At 45.1% G+C, this 15,404-nt stretch overlaps 2 protein-coding genes across 3 annotated transcripts in view; one reads left to right on the forward strand and one right to left on the reverse strand.

The window, feature by feature from the left end:
- Nucleotides 1–578: 578 nt before the first annotated feature.
- On the reverse strand, nucleotides 579–13,358 carry GPX4 (glutathione peroxidase 4). Its single transcript, XM_042479588.1, has 7 exons — nucleotides 13,208–13,358; nucleotides 7,337–7,431; nucleotides 4,511–4,655; nucleotides 3,611–3,762; nucleotides 3,023–3,047; nucleotides 1,760–1,819; nucleotides 579–845 (listed from the first exon to the last, which is right to left on the reverse strand). Exons 1-7 carry the CDS (start codon nucleotides 13,280–13,282, stop codon nucleotides 813–815), a joined length of 585 nt encoding a protein of 194 aa, XP_042335522.1. The 5' UTR covers nucleotides 13,283–13,358; the 3' UTR covers nucleotides 579–812.
- An 879-nt stretch (nucleotides 13,359–14,237) lies between these two features.
- The window catches only part of POLRMT (RNA polymerase mitochondrial), a 40,008-nt gene continuing 38,841 nt past the window's right edge, over nucleotides 14,238–15,404 (forward strand). For both annotated transcript variants that reach the window (XM_042479654.1, XM_042479655.1), the window contains exon 1: nucleotides 14,238–14,366. In XM_042479654.1, coding sequence (XP_042335588.1) covers nucleotides 14,324–14,366 — 43 coding nt within the window. In that variant the 5' untranslated portion in view covers nucleotides 14,238–14,323. The remainder of the gene's footprint in view (nucleotides 14,367–15,404) is intronic.

Genomic DNA, 15,404 nt, shown 5'->3' on the forward strand with positions numbered 1-15,404 from the left:
CTGTCCTCTAGACATTCTGAATTGCATGGCCCTGGTCAGGGATCAGAGTTTCCATCCAATATCTGGAAGCCACCAGGTTGGGAAAGGCTTGAAGACGCAAGTACTCATTGTTCCTCTCACATCCTCTTGGAAGTTTATAGAGCAGCACCCAGATTGTTGGGGGCAAATTAGCTTTAAATCGCTTAAACACTGCTTAGGCGGTATGAATGAAGCTTCCAGGTAAGGAAGACCAATTAGCCTGATCAGATCAAACCCAGCTTTCCATCCAGTCATCAGCTAGAACCATGAAGACTAGGATCCTACTTGATGTTTAAGGGAAGGACTAGAGCCCATAAGTACAGCCATGTTAGGACATTGCAGCAGATAACTGGAGCAGACAACACGGCCTTAGGTGGGGAACTTTTCTCACTTGGCATAAGCAAGTGTCTTTAAAATCTTTTTATTTAGTTAATTTATATCCCACTTTTTTTCTAGTATGAGACCAAGGCAGTATCTAAGATGGAGGCAGCCATGGAGAATTTGATGCATAAAGTTTTCTTAATACTCAGCCCAGCCAGCACAGAATCCAGGACACTCAATTGTGAAGAGGAAAAAAATAACTCCTTTATTACTACAAAGCTCAGCTCGTGCATCTACAAGTGTGCCAGCCAGCAATTGTCCCATAGGGGCCTCCTCATCCCTGTGAGCTCATGCCAGTTTGTCAAGCCTGTCTCACCAAGTGAGTTTGGCTTGAAGGCAGGCTATCATGGAGGCAGAACATCCCAGGAAAGCGGAGGAGCAAGCTGCAGGGTCCAAGACGACAGGATCAAGGCCTATAGGTAAGCAGGCAGGTCCTTCTCGATCACCTGTGGGGGAGACATGGAAGTGTGAGATGGGCAAGTGACAGTATCAGTTGTTGCACAGAAACCTGCCTTAGACGGATTAAAAATATGAGCCACACTGAATGCCAGTGGTGCTCGCTGCCTGACCTAAGATGCTGTGGATTGGAACCCAGGGCCTTTTGCATGCCAAACACATGACCTACCACTGAACTGTGGAGATTTTCCCAAGGGCAGAGCAAAACTAGCCTCCCCATGGTTCTGAATAGAAAAAAAGCCATAGGAAACTGGTTAGATTATCTGCTAACGTTACATACTCTAGAGATTTTATCTACTACCCAGTACTCATTTGGAGGTAACAGGGATCAAACTTTCTGTATGCAGTGTGCTCTACCACAAATTCTGGCCCTTCTCAATTTCAGTTAAGATTCTAGTTCTCATTATTCTAAAGAAGGGTCTAGTTTAAGTTTCTTTATCATTGTTTTTCTGTGCCATCAAGTCGTTTCCGACTTGTGGTGACCTTAAGGCAACCCTATCGTGGGATTTTCTTGGCAAGGTTTGCTCAGAGGAGGTTTGCCATTTCCTTCCCCTGAGGCTGAGAGCGTGTGACTTGCCCAATTTCTTTGTAAAAAAGATATAGGTTTCCCCTTTGACAAGGTTGTCCAGTTGTGTCCGACTGTAGGTGCTGCACCAATAAAAATGTCTTTATAGGTGCTGCCAAAGTCTCTTTGGGTCAACAAACTGAACCAAATGGACCACTGGTTGCCTGGTAAGACCTCTCTTAGCATCACAGGCATCAAGACTGACAAGCCCAAAGGGAAAGTCTCCCCAAAATCAATGCAGCTCAGTAGTAACACCGCCAAATCTCCCTCCCACTTTTCTTCAAGATCCCTTATAGAAGCCCAGTCAGTAAAGGGACATCTCAAATGCCTGCCACTTACAAATGGGTCATCCATGGGGCTGTACCTCTTGACCACCTGGCCTTCTCTGTTGATGAGAAACTGGAAGAGGAGAAAGAAGGGAGCTGGTGAAGGACAAGGACTATTTCTGCCTGAACAGGGTGAAAGAGAGAGGGCTCAGCTATTCAACAAGGGGCTCAAAACTGGGAGCATCTTTTCCAAGTCCTTTCCTAGAAATTCACAGAGATAGGATATGCAGAGATGGGACTGCTGTACACAGAACAAAAACCACCTAGTAAAAAAGTTATTTCCAATGAAAGAAAGGCCCCAATGGGATTCTCTAGCTTAAAATAGGGATGTTGAAAAGATGTTTGTATCAATGGCTGTTCAGACAGAAGGGCATGATGGAACTGCCATGTTCAGAAGCAGTATACCAATTTCTAGGGAGCAACAGCAGAAAGCTCTTGCATTTTTGATCTGTTGTTCAGCTTTCCAAAAGTAGGCAGGTAGTCAGTGGGGAAAATGGGGAGGCTGAGCTAGAGAGACTGTTGGGAATTCCTTTTTGTTTGTCTGAAAGGGGGATGGAGGAATCTGCGGCAACGCAGGTGGAGGCATGTGATACCCATAATAATAATTTTTATTTCTTATTTGCCTCCCCAAGGCTCAAGGCAGGGTACAGCATGGATTAAAATACAATGTGTAACTCACCATTAAATATGTAAATTAAATACATAAACATAGGATTTTACATTACACATTAAAATCATCCAGATTAAAAATATATCTATTTAAAATTCATACTTTAAAACTGACTGGGTAAGGCCTGCCACAAGATATGTCTTTGTGCTGTTTTAAATTCAGACAGCATATTTAGCTGTCTAATCTCTAGGGGCAGTCGATGAAAATGCCCTCCGGGTGACAGTTGCCAGCCAATGTTTGACTATTGGCTTCTGGGAATTGCAGTCCACTCCCATCTGGTGGGCCACTGGTTCTCCACTGAGATGAAACAACAGCCTTGGGAAACGTTTAACCCTCCAAATGTTTGAACACCAACTCAAATTTGCTCCATCCAGCATGGCCAATGTTCAGGGATGATAGGAGTTGTAGTGCTACAATGGCTGAATGGCAAGAGCATTTCTGCCCTACTCTACAGCCAAGCTCAATGTGCCTAGTTCCTCATCTCTGGTAAGAGCTGATAACAGTAGCTATTGAAGAAATTATCCAAATTATGGGGCACTTGAAATAAAGTGGCACAGTCAAGTTGGAATCTAGTCACCAATTGAGGATAAAGAGAAGAAGACTCACCTTGCTGAAGTTCCACTTTATTGCACTAAAGCAGGGAGAGAAGGGGGAAAAGGGTACATTTTTAGTCCTACAATCATAGACCTACCAGCAGGAATGGGTTGGAATTATGCACACCTCTATGTTGTTGGACTGGAGCTCCCATCTTCTTGCTGGGGCTGATGGAAGCTGCAGTCCAACTATTAACTGGAGGACAAAACCTGAACACAGACAAACCAGCTTTGCTCCTGCAGTCCCACACTGGACTGCTGTGGGATACCCTTGTATAAACCTACCTTTGTCCATGCAAGAAAGTTTAAACTTTCTTTTACTTTTAATAGCTCATTCCCCAGTTCCCACAGACAAGGAAAATTGTTCTTAAATTTTAAAATAAAACACATGGAAGTTTTTAAGAAAACAACCCATCCTCTCACCGTAAGGACTAGAAGATCAACTCCCCCTCAAAAGAGCTCGGGTTTTGTGGAACTAAATGTAGCTCTCCAAAGGCAAGTAAGAAGTGAGTTGCTATTGTGTACGTTCCCTCTCTTTCTCTCCTATCCATTTCTAAGAATCTCAGCAACAAAATAATGATTGTGACTAGCAAGAACTCACTTTCCCATTGTGCCCTTGCCCTTGGGCTGGCTCTTCATCCATTTCCAGAGAGGGTGGGCCCCTTCCCCATTGACTTCAATTTTGCTGAACATATCAAACTTCACCCCATAACCTGCAGCAAAAGCTTTGATCTCTTCATTAGTGCCTGGCTCCTGGAATAGAAAAAGAAACCTGGGGTTATAAGAAGGGATGGAAAGGGACTTGTTTGCTGAATTGCCCTTCTCCGGTGGTGACCATGAGGGAAAGTGAGGCAGCTGCCTCATGTGATGGAGGCATTACCCACCCCCCAAATACCATTCTTCTTAAGCTTTACAGATTCTTCTCCTTGCAGGACTGAATTGTCCCACTGAAGTAGCCTGTTGCCACCAGAAAGGATGGGGGAATTGTCTCACGCAATAGTTGCAAGCTGTGAGTTACTTGTAATTACCTCCTTTTGCAGTAATAAAGCCATTACTCAGTAATAAATCAAGTAAAAGGGGACAACTCCACTTCTTTTGCAGTGGAAAAAGTTAGTTTTAGAGTTTCAGAGGATGCAGCCTTGCTCTGGAAGTGTGCTTTGTACCCGATACCTGCAGCTAGTAGCATTCTGATGCTTTTTTAAAATCATAAATTACTTTTTAAAAGAATAAACATGAAAATTATCATGGTAACCAACTACTTTGGGGGAAGGTGTCTTTGAAATGGAAGTGTAGTTTTAAAAACATTGCCAGAACTGAAGAAAGAGGCTGTGTCCAGTCTTGTACATTTACATACAAAGAAATGGGAATCTTGGCCCCCCTTCTACTTCTTTGAGGTAGGAAAGCATCTTGGTCCAATCCTGCCCTCCCTGAGGCAGGAGGGCTTGATGCCAACCATCTCCCCCACCCCAAAACTGAACATCACCACCCCTGCAAGTCTTACCTGCTTGCCGAACTGGTTGCAGGGGAAAGCAAGGATTCGTAAACCACGCTCAGCTAATCGACCGTACATGTCGACAAACTGAGTGTAGTTTACGGGTGTTTTGCCTCATTTCGACGCGACGTTGGTGATGATGCAGACATAGCCCCTGAGGAAGAAAGGAAGGATGAGGCAGACAGTGTGGAGAAAATACAGGTCCTTGGACCCACTTTTGGGGTGCTCAGGCCTCCTGCCATTCCCAGAAAGACCACCAATCCCAATTTTTCTTTTATGTTCAGTGCAATTTCTGCGCTTTCCTTGTGCAAAAATCCAAGCAGAAAACACACCAACTCCTCTCTTTTCATCAGACTCCTTCTCAAAATGGTGAGAGGACACAACGAGGCATCACTTCCAGTCACAATTTTGGGAAGGACTTGGATGACAACAGAGGCAGCGTTGTGTTGTGGTTTTGAGTGTTGGACTATGACTCTGGAGATCAGGGTTCAATTCCCAGTTCACCCATGAAACCCATTGGATGCCCTTGGGCAAGTCATACTCTCTCAGCCTCAGGGGAAGGCAAAGGCAAACCTCCTCAGAACAAATCTTGCCAAGAAAAACCCATGAGAGGGTCACCCTAAGTTGGGAACAACTTGAAGTCACAAAACAACAATAGAAGAGGCATTTGAGAGCAGTTGCTCAGGTAGGTACAACCTGTAGTTTTGAGGGTGGGTGAGTTGGAAGGGAGCAAACAGACCCTTGGGCCCCATGCAGTTGCTCCCTCCCCAAGTAGACAGCCACTCATGGCACTGGTAAAATGTGCTGGAAGCAATCTGATATGTTCCTGCTCAGCAGCAAGCTCTCCTGGACACGGCAGGGCTGGCCTTCAGGGAATCCTAGGTGGGGACAGTATTCTTAATTCTGATCCAGCCCATATTTTTTAATTTATGCACTAGATTTGTATTCCGTCTTTTCTTCACTGACCTCACAGCAGTCTCCATGGCTCTCCTCCTCCTGCACAGAGACAGACAGACAGAGTGGCCCAAAGTCACCCTGCAAGTTTCAGTGGAGACGGGCAGCTGGATGTGCCAAATCCAATACTCTAGCCACTACCTATATTCCCTTTGCTGTTTTTTTATTCCTTACTATCCTCGTGGTGGTTTCTGCTTATCACCTGTAGTGTGATTTATGAGACATAACATATTTCAAAATACTTTTCATTGCAATGGTCTTTTAAGCATTCATTCTTCCCTTGGGCATGTAAACTAATGATTATTCAGAGTCTCAGTGGAAAGGAGAGGCATTTTTGCCTGGCTGGGACTGAGCTGACTTTCCTTTTACTGGTCTTGCTGCTGGGTAGCAATGTACCAAGCAAAGCTTGGAAAATTACTCTTTTGGATCACAGTTCCCAAAATCTCGACAAGCTATGAGAGTTGCGGACAAAATGTAATATTAGTCTAGAGCAATGGTTATCAACCCTTGGTCCTCCAAATGTTTGGGATTTCAACTCTCAGAATTCCTGTGCACTGGCCATATTGGTTGGGGGTATCTGGGAAGCGAATCCAAACTGTTGGGAGGACCAAAGATATTAAGAACTGCTTGCCAAGAAGAATTTAAAAAACAACAACTATGTTTTACGTGCTTCCCAACTGGTTAAAACATGTTTTTTCAACCCTCCAGATGTGGTCAGATTATAGTTCCCATTATCCTGCACCAGAATGGGCTTGCTGGGAGAGATGGGAACTGTAGTCCAACAGATCCAGAGGGTACTATGCTGGAGAACCTCAGTAAAATGCAATGGGTGACGCTGAAACATAGATGTTTTAAGTACAAGAGTGATAGAAGCTAAACCAGGCTAGGGAGACAAGGGCTAGAGATCTAAGGCTGAACCCTTCTGGGATCACAGAACTAGATAATGATAGAGTTGGAAGGGGTCCAAAGGGATATCTAGTCAAACCCTCTGCTATGCAGGTATCCATAACTGAAGCAGTTTTGAGAGGAGATGCCCATCTAACCTCTATTTAAAGACTTCCTAAGAAAGAAAGCCTGCCAACCTCCAAAGCAGTTTATTCCATTGCAGTTCTTCCTAAGGTTTACATGGAATCCGCTTTCTTGTTGTTTGAATCCAGTGGTTCTCATTCCAGTCACTGCAGCATCCCAAGACAAGCTTGCCATCTTCTACAAGACCTCCCTTCAGATATTTAAAAACTACTTTCATGTTCCTTCTCAATCTTCTCTTCTCCAAGCTAAGCATACCCATGTCATTCCTTATTAATGCTTTGTTTTCAAATCTTATCATCTTGGTCAGCTGCCCTCTGCAAATGCCTAGAAAAGTGTGCTTTCTAGGTGGTGCCATGGGCAAAGTCATCCAGCCTTGCCCATGGCACCACCAGTTGGTAGTTTCCCAACTGCCAGGGTTTCCCCTAATCTAAGAGTGGAAATGTCTCTCCTAACGGCTTAATCCCCAGCAGTCAAACTTTTCAACTAAAACACGCCGGTATTTTGGGTCCACTGGGTTTGCTTTTAGCCCTACCCAAACGTTTTTAAAAGTTACACTTTAACTGCTTTTACTTTTATTGACAATTGGATTATATTTTTAACTTTTGCATGATGTGTATTTTGTTAAAGCTGTATTTGTTTTAGGCTTCACAAGCTGATTTGAGTCCCAGACTGATAGAGGGGAGGTAAATATAGGATATAAATATACAGTAACAGCAAGTCAAGTGCAACCCCTCTCTGCTCCCCAGAACGTCTCTAGAATTGAATCTGGCGCTTGGGCTGAAAGACTCTTCACCTTGAGGCTGAAACAAACGTTCAAAGCAGGAAAATACCTGTTCCCCAGGGAGTACGTACCTGTACTTTTCCAAGGAGACGTCATTGCCATCGATATCCAGAGCATGGAAGTCGTAGATAGATTTGGCCGATTGCCAGTCGGTCTCTTGGGCACACTGTGGGGAGGGCACAGAGAGAGAGAGAAAGTAGGAAATACATGTTAACAGCACTTCTGCCTCACTGGGCAAATAATGTTGAGAATGATGGGAGTTGCAGTCATAAAATCATGGTGAAGGGTCTAGAAACCATGCCTTATGAGGAAAGACTTAGGGAGCTGGGTATGTTCAGGCTGGAGAAGAGAAGGTTAAGGATATGATACCCCTGTTTAAATATTTGAAGGTGTGTTATATGGAGTGACTCTTTAGAGTTTGGAAGAAGATATATTGTTTTCTTTTAGATAACAAGTTCCAGAATCCCCAGGATGGAGATTCTGAGATCTGTTGTAAAATATTTTTACATACAACATTTCCAAGGTCTGATGGCACCCATAATGTTTTATATACTCACACCATGCTAGCATAATGCCTCCACAAACCATGGCTTTGTCCCAACCATAATCCACAACACGCTTCTGTTTTGAAGGACTGGAGTGTCCCAGTTTCCTTCAGATGTCATGGTTGGATTAGTGACCTAGTTTGTTAATGCATACATAAGACCAGAAGGCCTGCGTACATGTTTTGTGCGCACACCTAGACCCTGATCAAACATACAACACTAAGTGACTGATGGGATGTGCAATGTTACTCCCCACACACAATTAACAAACAAGAATCAACAGCAAGAGATTAGAGACAGAAAGGAGAAGGTGGAACAGAAGTATGGCTATGCAGGAGCAGATGTCTGATCTGGAATTTGACCCACTGGAACGCATCCAGAAGAGAGCAACCAACATGGGTAAAAGGCCTAGAAACCAAACCTATGAGGAATGGCTCAGGGAACTGTGTATGTTTAGCTTGGAGAAGTGAAGACTGAGGCTGTGATAAGATAGCCATCTTTAAATACCTGATATTGTACAGGAGAGGGAGCGAGCTCATTTTCTGCTTCTCCAGAGACTAGAACATGAACCAGCAAATTCAAATGGTAAGAAAAGAGATTGCACCTAAACATTAGGAAGAATCTCTCAAGAGGTGTTCAACAGCAGAATGGACTGCCTCCGTGGGTAGTGGGCTCTATCTTTGGAGGTTTTTCAATAGAGGTTGGATGGACCTCTATCAAGAATACTTTAGTTGTGGATTTTTGCATGGCAGGGGGCTTGGCATCTCTCCCAACTCTACGACAAGAAAAAACTGAATACCCCTCCTTCTGTCAAACAAAGCAGGACCCAATTGCTTCAAAGATGTTTCTAGCTCTTCCACTCCAAACCAGAAACCCCAGCTTTTTAAAAATCCCTTTTCTGGGCTGTGAAGGCTGCGCTTCTCCCTTTTCACAGCACCAGCATTTTATTTTATACTTTTTAAAGGGGAAATCTGATCAAGGAGAGAACATGGGGCACAGAGGAATTTCAGCCTCTGTTAGCCATGATATGACAAGAGGTTGGATCCAGATTATACAAGTAATGTGATAATCCTGTTGAAAGCAAGGGAATTAAAAACATGGATTGGGATCCATCCCTGCCTCAATTTCCCCTTCTCAGGAGGGCAACCAGTCACATTCTGGGAAACCACCAGTTGCAGCTATCAAAACAACAGCATAGAGACATAGAAATCTCCTTAGAGCATGCAGAAGTCTTATCTTCTTGAGCAGCAGCCAGATTTCATTTTCCTACAGTCATTATGCCTTTGTTACTACAAGACCTCCAGTGTGAATTTAACAAGACAACCCTAGAAATGTATGACTTGACTTGATCCCCTGCAGAATACAGTCAGCCCTCCATGTTTGCGGCTTTGACTTTTGTGGATTTGATCAATATGTTCTCTCTACGAATCCCTAGGTCCTCCAGCACGACTCTGTGGTCAACTTCTGCCAGAAGCTGCTTGGAAAACCTATAGAGATTCCTAGAAAGCACACTTTTCTAGGCATTTGCAGGTCCTCCGGTGCAATTCTGTGGTCAACTTCCAGCAGATGTAAACCATGGAGTTGTGCTGGAAGACCTACAGATTCCTAGAAGTGTACTCTCAGGTAAAAAAGTTTTTTGTTTGAAGCTTTCATGCGGGTCCTGTGCCCATAGACCAACAAATGTGGAGGGTCCACTGCGCTCAGGAGGCCCCAGCGTCAACTCCCCAGTAAAAAGAACAGTTAGGAGATACGAGAAAAAGATTTCTGCAGGAACAAAGCAAAAAGCTTAAGGTGCCACAAACTGTCAGTTTTTCTTCCAACCACAGCATATAGGTTTAACCAGGCAAAATAACCCCTCTCTTTGTTCCTCATCCTTTCCCCCAAAGGTTGGGACTCAAGGAGGCTTAAAGAAAGAATTTGCTTGTTTGCAAAGCAGCATTCAGTTCCTGTCCTAGGGCACTTCTGGGATTCTGTGAAGGGAGAATTAGTTCCACAGCTTTTGGTCCTCAAGTGATTCCAAAACACAATAGAATGAAATTCCACCCCCGCCAACTATCAAACCATTGCTGCATAAAACCCTTCCCTTCGGTCATAATCACGAGTCCAACAGTCCACCTCCACACAGATTCCAGTTGCACAAGGCTTCGATTGTGCAACCAGCAACAAAGGGAGAAGCTCGACAGCAAGGAGATTGTTTTGGCTTCAGCTTACTCTCATTTCTTTTTATAGCCAGGCTTTACCCAATCCAAGATAACAGAGATCCACAACAGGAGGACTGTGCAAAAGACAACCAAATCTCCTGACTCATTCACACTGCAGAGCCAGTCTCCAGAGAATAAGGGCGAAGGTGAGCAGCTTCCCACATTATCAGCATCTCTATCTCACTGCATTGCAGCTAAAGGCATTGGGCAAAGCCCCTTACTGCAACTAGCTTTCCCTTGCTGCTCGCTTTGAGGTCAATGTTTTCAACCTCTAAGACACTTCCAAGTCACAAAAGCCCCCAAACTCCCTGATTTAAGGCATGACTCCAGGTCTTCTTTTGTAGCATACCCCCTCTCCTCTCGCTTCCTCAAAAGACACTTCTGTTACAGTTCCCTTGGTTTGTCACCTGCAAAACTAAAGCCACTAGGAGGAAGTTAAGTAACAAGCTTTGGAGACTGGTGTGTGTACAAGTGTAGATCTCAAGGAGAGCTATGTAAGTACAAGCGGATGTGTAAAATGATGAGGAGAAGCTATTTTACCTTCTCGTAAGTATGAGAACAGAGAGTCCCCTCATGGAATCCACTGGCAGCAAGTTCATAATGGAGATTGTTCACTTGTGAAACTCATGGACACAGAATGTGACAACCGCTTCTCGGTTAGAAGGTCAAGTGGATTTTTAACGTGAAAGAAGTCTTATCTCCAACTACCAAAAAGTGTGGAGGTTTCAACACTAGCCTATTGCACAAAAACTGTTTGTCATCTGTCAAAGAGTACACCCAACATCACTAGATAAACCTCAAAAAAATGCTACTACATTTGTTTTGCTTCAAATACCAGATCCTGGAGACCAGGGTTTGGTTCCCAGCTCAGCCATGGAAACCCACTGGGTCACACACTCTCAGCCCCAGAAAACACTGAAATAGGGTCACCATAAATCGGAAACAACTTGAAGGCACACAACAACCACCAGATTCTCAAGGCAAGTAAGGGAATGACTTCATCCCTTCCATGCACTGTTAGGCTTCATTCCTATTGATTTTGGACCATACATATGTGTGCGTGTGTACTGGGTTCAGCTAACTGAAGCTTTCATTCCTTTGCTCCGAGTGGCTGAAAGTCACTGGCCCTCTAAGGAAGTTTCTACATTTAAAAATGTGCAAACTCTTCTGTTGTCATTTTAATGGCATTGAATAACACCTTGGAGACTCCACTTGAACCTGAAAAGAAGTTGAAAGATATCCTTAATGAACCAAAGAGGTACTTGGATTATCTTTATAAAAGCCTCAGGGGCCCATGACTAAGGTTGAACAGGTCTGCCTAGATTTCTGTCCTCACTCTCTTTGCTGGCTTTGTGTTGTCCAGGCTGTACCAGAACGGTGCCTTCAGGGGCAGGTTTCCTTCACTATTGACTAATTGCAAGATGGTTTTTTTTAATTGCATTCACTGCAACTGCAGATAATTTAAAAGTTCTCTGGGAGATGAAGAACTGCTAAGCGATGTCTTATGATTTCAGATGCTGGCAAAAGATCACATCAGTTAGGAGTCGCACACATTTCTACGTATTTGGCCTCCGGTGTATCTTAATACAGGAGTGAAAAAGTCATTAGTTCAAAAAGTAGTAAGACAGGAAGGAAACAGATGCGTCAGAGAAACAAGGGAGAAAAGAAAGAATATCCCAAGGGAAGCAAGTTTAGAAGAAAAGAGATCACAGGTAAGAGACTGCCAAATCGGACAGGGAAAATAATTCAAAGGTTAGTCTGTAGAATCAGTATGTAGAGTGATCTTGTAGCACCTTTGAGACTAAGGCCTGTTACAGACTGCCAAAATAAAGCTGCTTTGGGTCTCTTTGGAGGTATGCTGTTTAAATGATGCATGGATCCTAAGAGTCCGGAAGCTGCCCCAAAGCTGCACTCCAGTTTGAGACAATGTCCAAACCGTAATCCGAAGAGTGGTCAAAGGTCCAGTCCAGTCAAATAGCCAATGTTTTCAGTGCTTAGGAATGGAGTGTGGCTTTGGTGCGACCTCCGGACTCTTAGGACCCATGCATCATTTAAACAGCATTACCTCCAAAGAGACCCAAAGCAGCTTTATTTTGGCAGTCTGTAAGAGGCCTTAGCCATTTGAAGGCCAGATTCAACTCCCAACATCTCTTTGGTCTTTTCAGCACTAGTCAAGAGTATATTTGGTACAGATTCTCCCTGTCTTTCACTCTGGGGCCACAAAATGGGGTTATTTCCTTGTTTCTGTAATGGCTCTGTCTCTCTCTGCATCCCATGATGACTCAGGGGAGCTGAATGCAGCTTCCGTTGCTCCTCAAGGGATCGTAAAGCTTGCGGTAAGCAAGCTGTTTCGGAGGACTTAGAAAGCTCAGCCGCAAGGAAAACAGACTCAACAAAACACACCTTCTGTATGTACTCATGTGTAAGTCTAGAGAGTCTAGTCCAAAAACTGACCCCAAAAACCTAGGTCGACTTATCCGAGGGGCATATCGAAACCCATACCTTTGCCCCCGAAACCTGCCCTTGACTTATAGCCGAGGATATACTTTTTAACAACAAAACCCATCCCAAGGCAGTCCTATTCCTCTTCCGCTGTCGACTCCTGGCAGCCCTGAGGCGGACTTATAATGGGGTTTTCCTGGCAAGGTTTGTTCAGAGGAGAGTCGCCATTGCCTTCCATTGAGGCCGAGAGCGTTCTCAGTCTCCAGAGCCATAGTCCAATGCTGAAACCACTATTAAAGGATAAGTCACAAGGGTTAATAACTAAATAATAATGATAATAATGATAATGATGATTTTTATTGTTTCTGACCCCTCTCCCACAAGACTGAGGCAGCGTTCATCAAGAGAATCCACACAACACAATAAGCCCCACTATCTCCTCCCTCCTTGACGCCACTAATAAACGCCACTAATTATGAAGCCCACTGGGCCAAGTCACACTCTCTCAGCCTCAAGGGAAGGCTCCTCTGCCCAAGCCTTGCCAAGGAAGCCCCATGAATAAGCGGGAAACGCCTCGAAGGCCCACAATAAAAGAACAGAGCCTGAAAAACAAGACCTCTCCAGGGGTCCTCCGAAGAGCGACGCTCTAGCCTCCAGAAGGGAAAACTCCGTGGTCGGACCATAGAGCTCAGGGGAGAGAGGCTAGAGAGGCGCCCTGTGAGGCCTAGTCTGGCTGCACCAAGCCTTCGCTCACCATCGTCCGAGTCAGACCCCGCGTCGCCAGCACTCCGCACAGCAGCGTCCGCTTCACTAAGCACCCAAAGCCCATGCCGCCCGCCCTTCTCCCGACTCCTCCTTTAAGCCTTCCCGTCACGGCCTTGCCGCTCCTCACACTGGCCAATCAGCGGCGCCCTGCGGCCGACGCCTTCCTCAACCAAAGCCCCGCCCCCGAGGCCTTGGCCAATGGGGAGGCCGCGTTTCGCCAACGGACAGGTCGGGGCCGCCCCTTTGCCAGACTCTGAGAGGCTGCGGGAGGAAAGAGTGGCAGAGGGCCGAGCCAATCAGAAAGAGCTGCATCCCCTGCTGCGGTTGTCCTGGTGACGGATATTTGCAGCATCTTTTCAGAGAGAGATTTTCCTGAGGAATAATAATAATAATAATAAATTATATTGTTGCTATTACACATTATATGTTACCTATTATATAATTTATTAAATTATTATAGCATTACGTTATATTATTATTATTATTATAATATATAAAAGCGGGCAGCGGATTGGCTGAAGCCATATAAGGAAGGAGGCGTGGCCATCCTGCGCATGCGCTTTCCCGGCGGTGTCTCCTGAGTATTAGTTTCTTCTGGCGGTGAGGCCAGAGCGGGGAGCGGATTGGTTGAAACCATATAAGGGAGGGGGCGTGGTCTTCTTGCGCATGCGCCTTCCTCGCAGTACCTCAGTTTCTTCTAGCCCGGTGAGGCCAAAACGCGCGGCGCATTGGTTAACTATATGAGGCAAGGGGCGTGGTCTTTCTGCGCATGCGCCTTTCTCCTTCTCGAGTATGTTTCACTGTGCTGCCAAAGCGGGCAGCTTATTAGTTGAAATCATATAAGGGAGGGGGCGTGGTCTTTTCGCGCATGCGCTTTCCTCGCGGTACCTCATTTATCCTAGGTGGCCTATCTTGCGCATGCGCTTTCCTCGAGATGCTTCCTGGGAACCGTAGTTCCCTGGTGAGGCCAAAGCGGGAAGCTTATTGGTCGGAAGTGGAAGGGGGCGGAGCTGGAGTGGGAAGGAGGGAAGCCGGGAGCCTTTGCGCGTGCGCAGTTGGGAAAGGAGCAATGTGGGTCGGCAACATGAGGGGGCTTTAGGGGAAAATGTCCGCCCTGAGGCTGCAGGGGGCGCTGCTGTGGGGGAGAGGTAGGTGCCAAGAGGGGGAAGGAAGGGGGCAGTTAGGTCTCCAAAAGCCCCAGCAGCCCCCCAAAATGTATTGCATTTAGTCCTGTTTATTGAAGCCATGTATTATTCCAGCCATGTAAGCCGCCTTGACTGCTGCAGCAGAAAGGCGGGCTACAAGAGTAAAGTTTGTTTATGTATTATTAAGGGGTGAACCCCCTTTTTCCAACTGAAAGGGGTCTTTTCCCCTTAAGAACTGGCCTTTTGTAAATCTTTTACCTTTCAACTTTCAGCTTCCTTTTACTTTTCAACTTAATTTCCCTCCCCAGCATTGGAAGAGGGAGGAGGGAAACCATCCCAGACATTGGGGGCTGATGCTGTTGTGGTTGTTGTGGTGGTTGTTGGGTGCAATTTGTATTTATATTTCCCACCTCTCTCCAGTCAAAACTACAAACTGCCTCTCATTGGTCACATATGAATTAAACCTATGTAATAGACTTCAGTATTGTCCGGTTCAAGGGATGCGTTCATTGGACAGAAAATGAGCGAAAGAAGAAGACCGGCCTGATAAAGAAGCGGTTTATTTCTGGCAAGGTCTCAGTTTAGGATCGCTTTCCCAATCGATGCCTGAGATTCAGAATAAAAGTAGAGTCCTACTTTTTATAAGCGACACAAATTTCTATTGGATACAAACACTTAAACATAAAGAAATTTCATTCAATCAGGGTCAGGATGCTTGCATGTAGCATAAAACCCAATTCATTATGCATTAGTAACTTTTAGGTCACATTCCACCTGACTCTTATCAATCCTGTCATTACCAGAGGTATCCTTGTAACACTCACAACCTTGTACCCACCTACATGTTCTTTATCTATATCCATTATTTCAACACCAGTCAAAGATGTCTTTGCCTTTCTTACCCCATCGTGGAAAACAGTTCTTCAGCATGTCTCTCGCTAAGGCTAAGGGCCTTTGGAGATATGTTGTTTAAATGACACATGCATCTGAAGAGGCCAGAAGCTGCGCCAAAGCTGCGCTCCAATCCTTAGGACTGGAGCA

The sequence above is a fragment of the Sceloporus undulatus genome, chromosome 7 (assembly GCF_019175285.1).
Source record: "Sceloporus undulatus isolate JIND9_A2432 ecotype Alabama chromosome 7, SceUnd_v1.1, whole genome shotgun sequence".
Lineage (NCBI taxonomy): Eukaryota > Metazoa > Chordata > Lepidosauria > Squamata > Phrynosomatidae > Sceloporus > Sceloporus undulatus.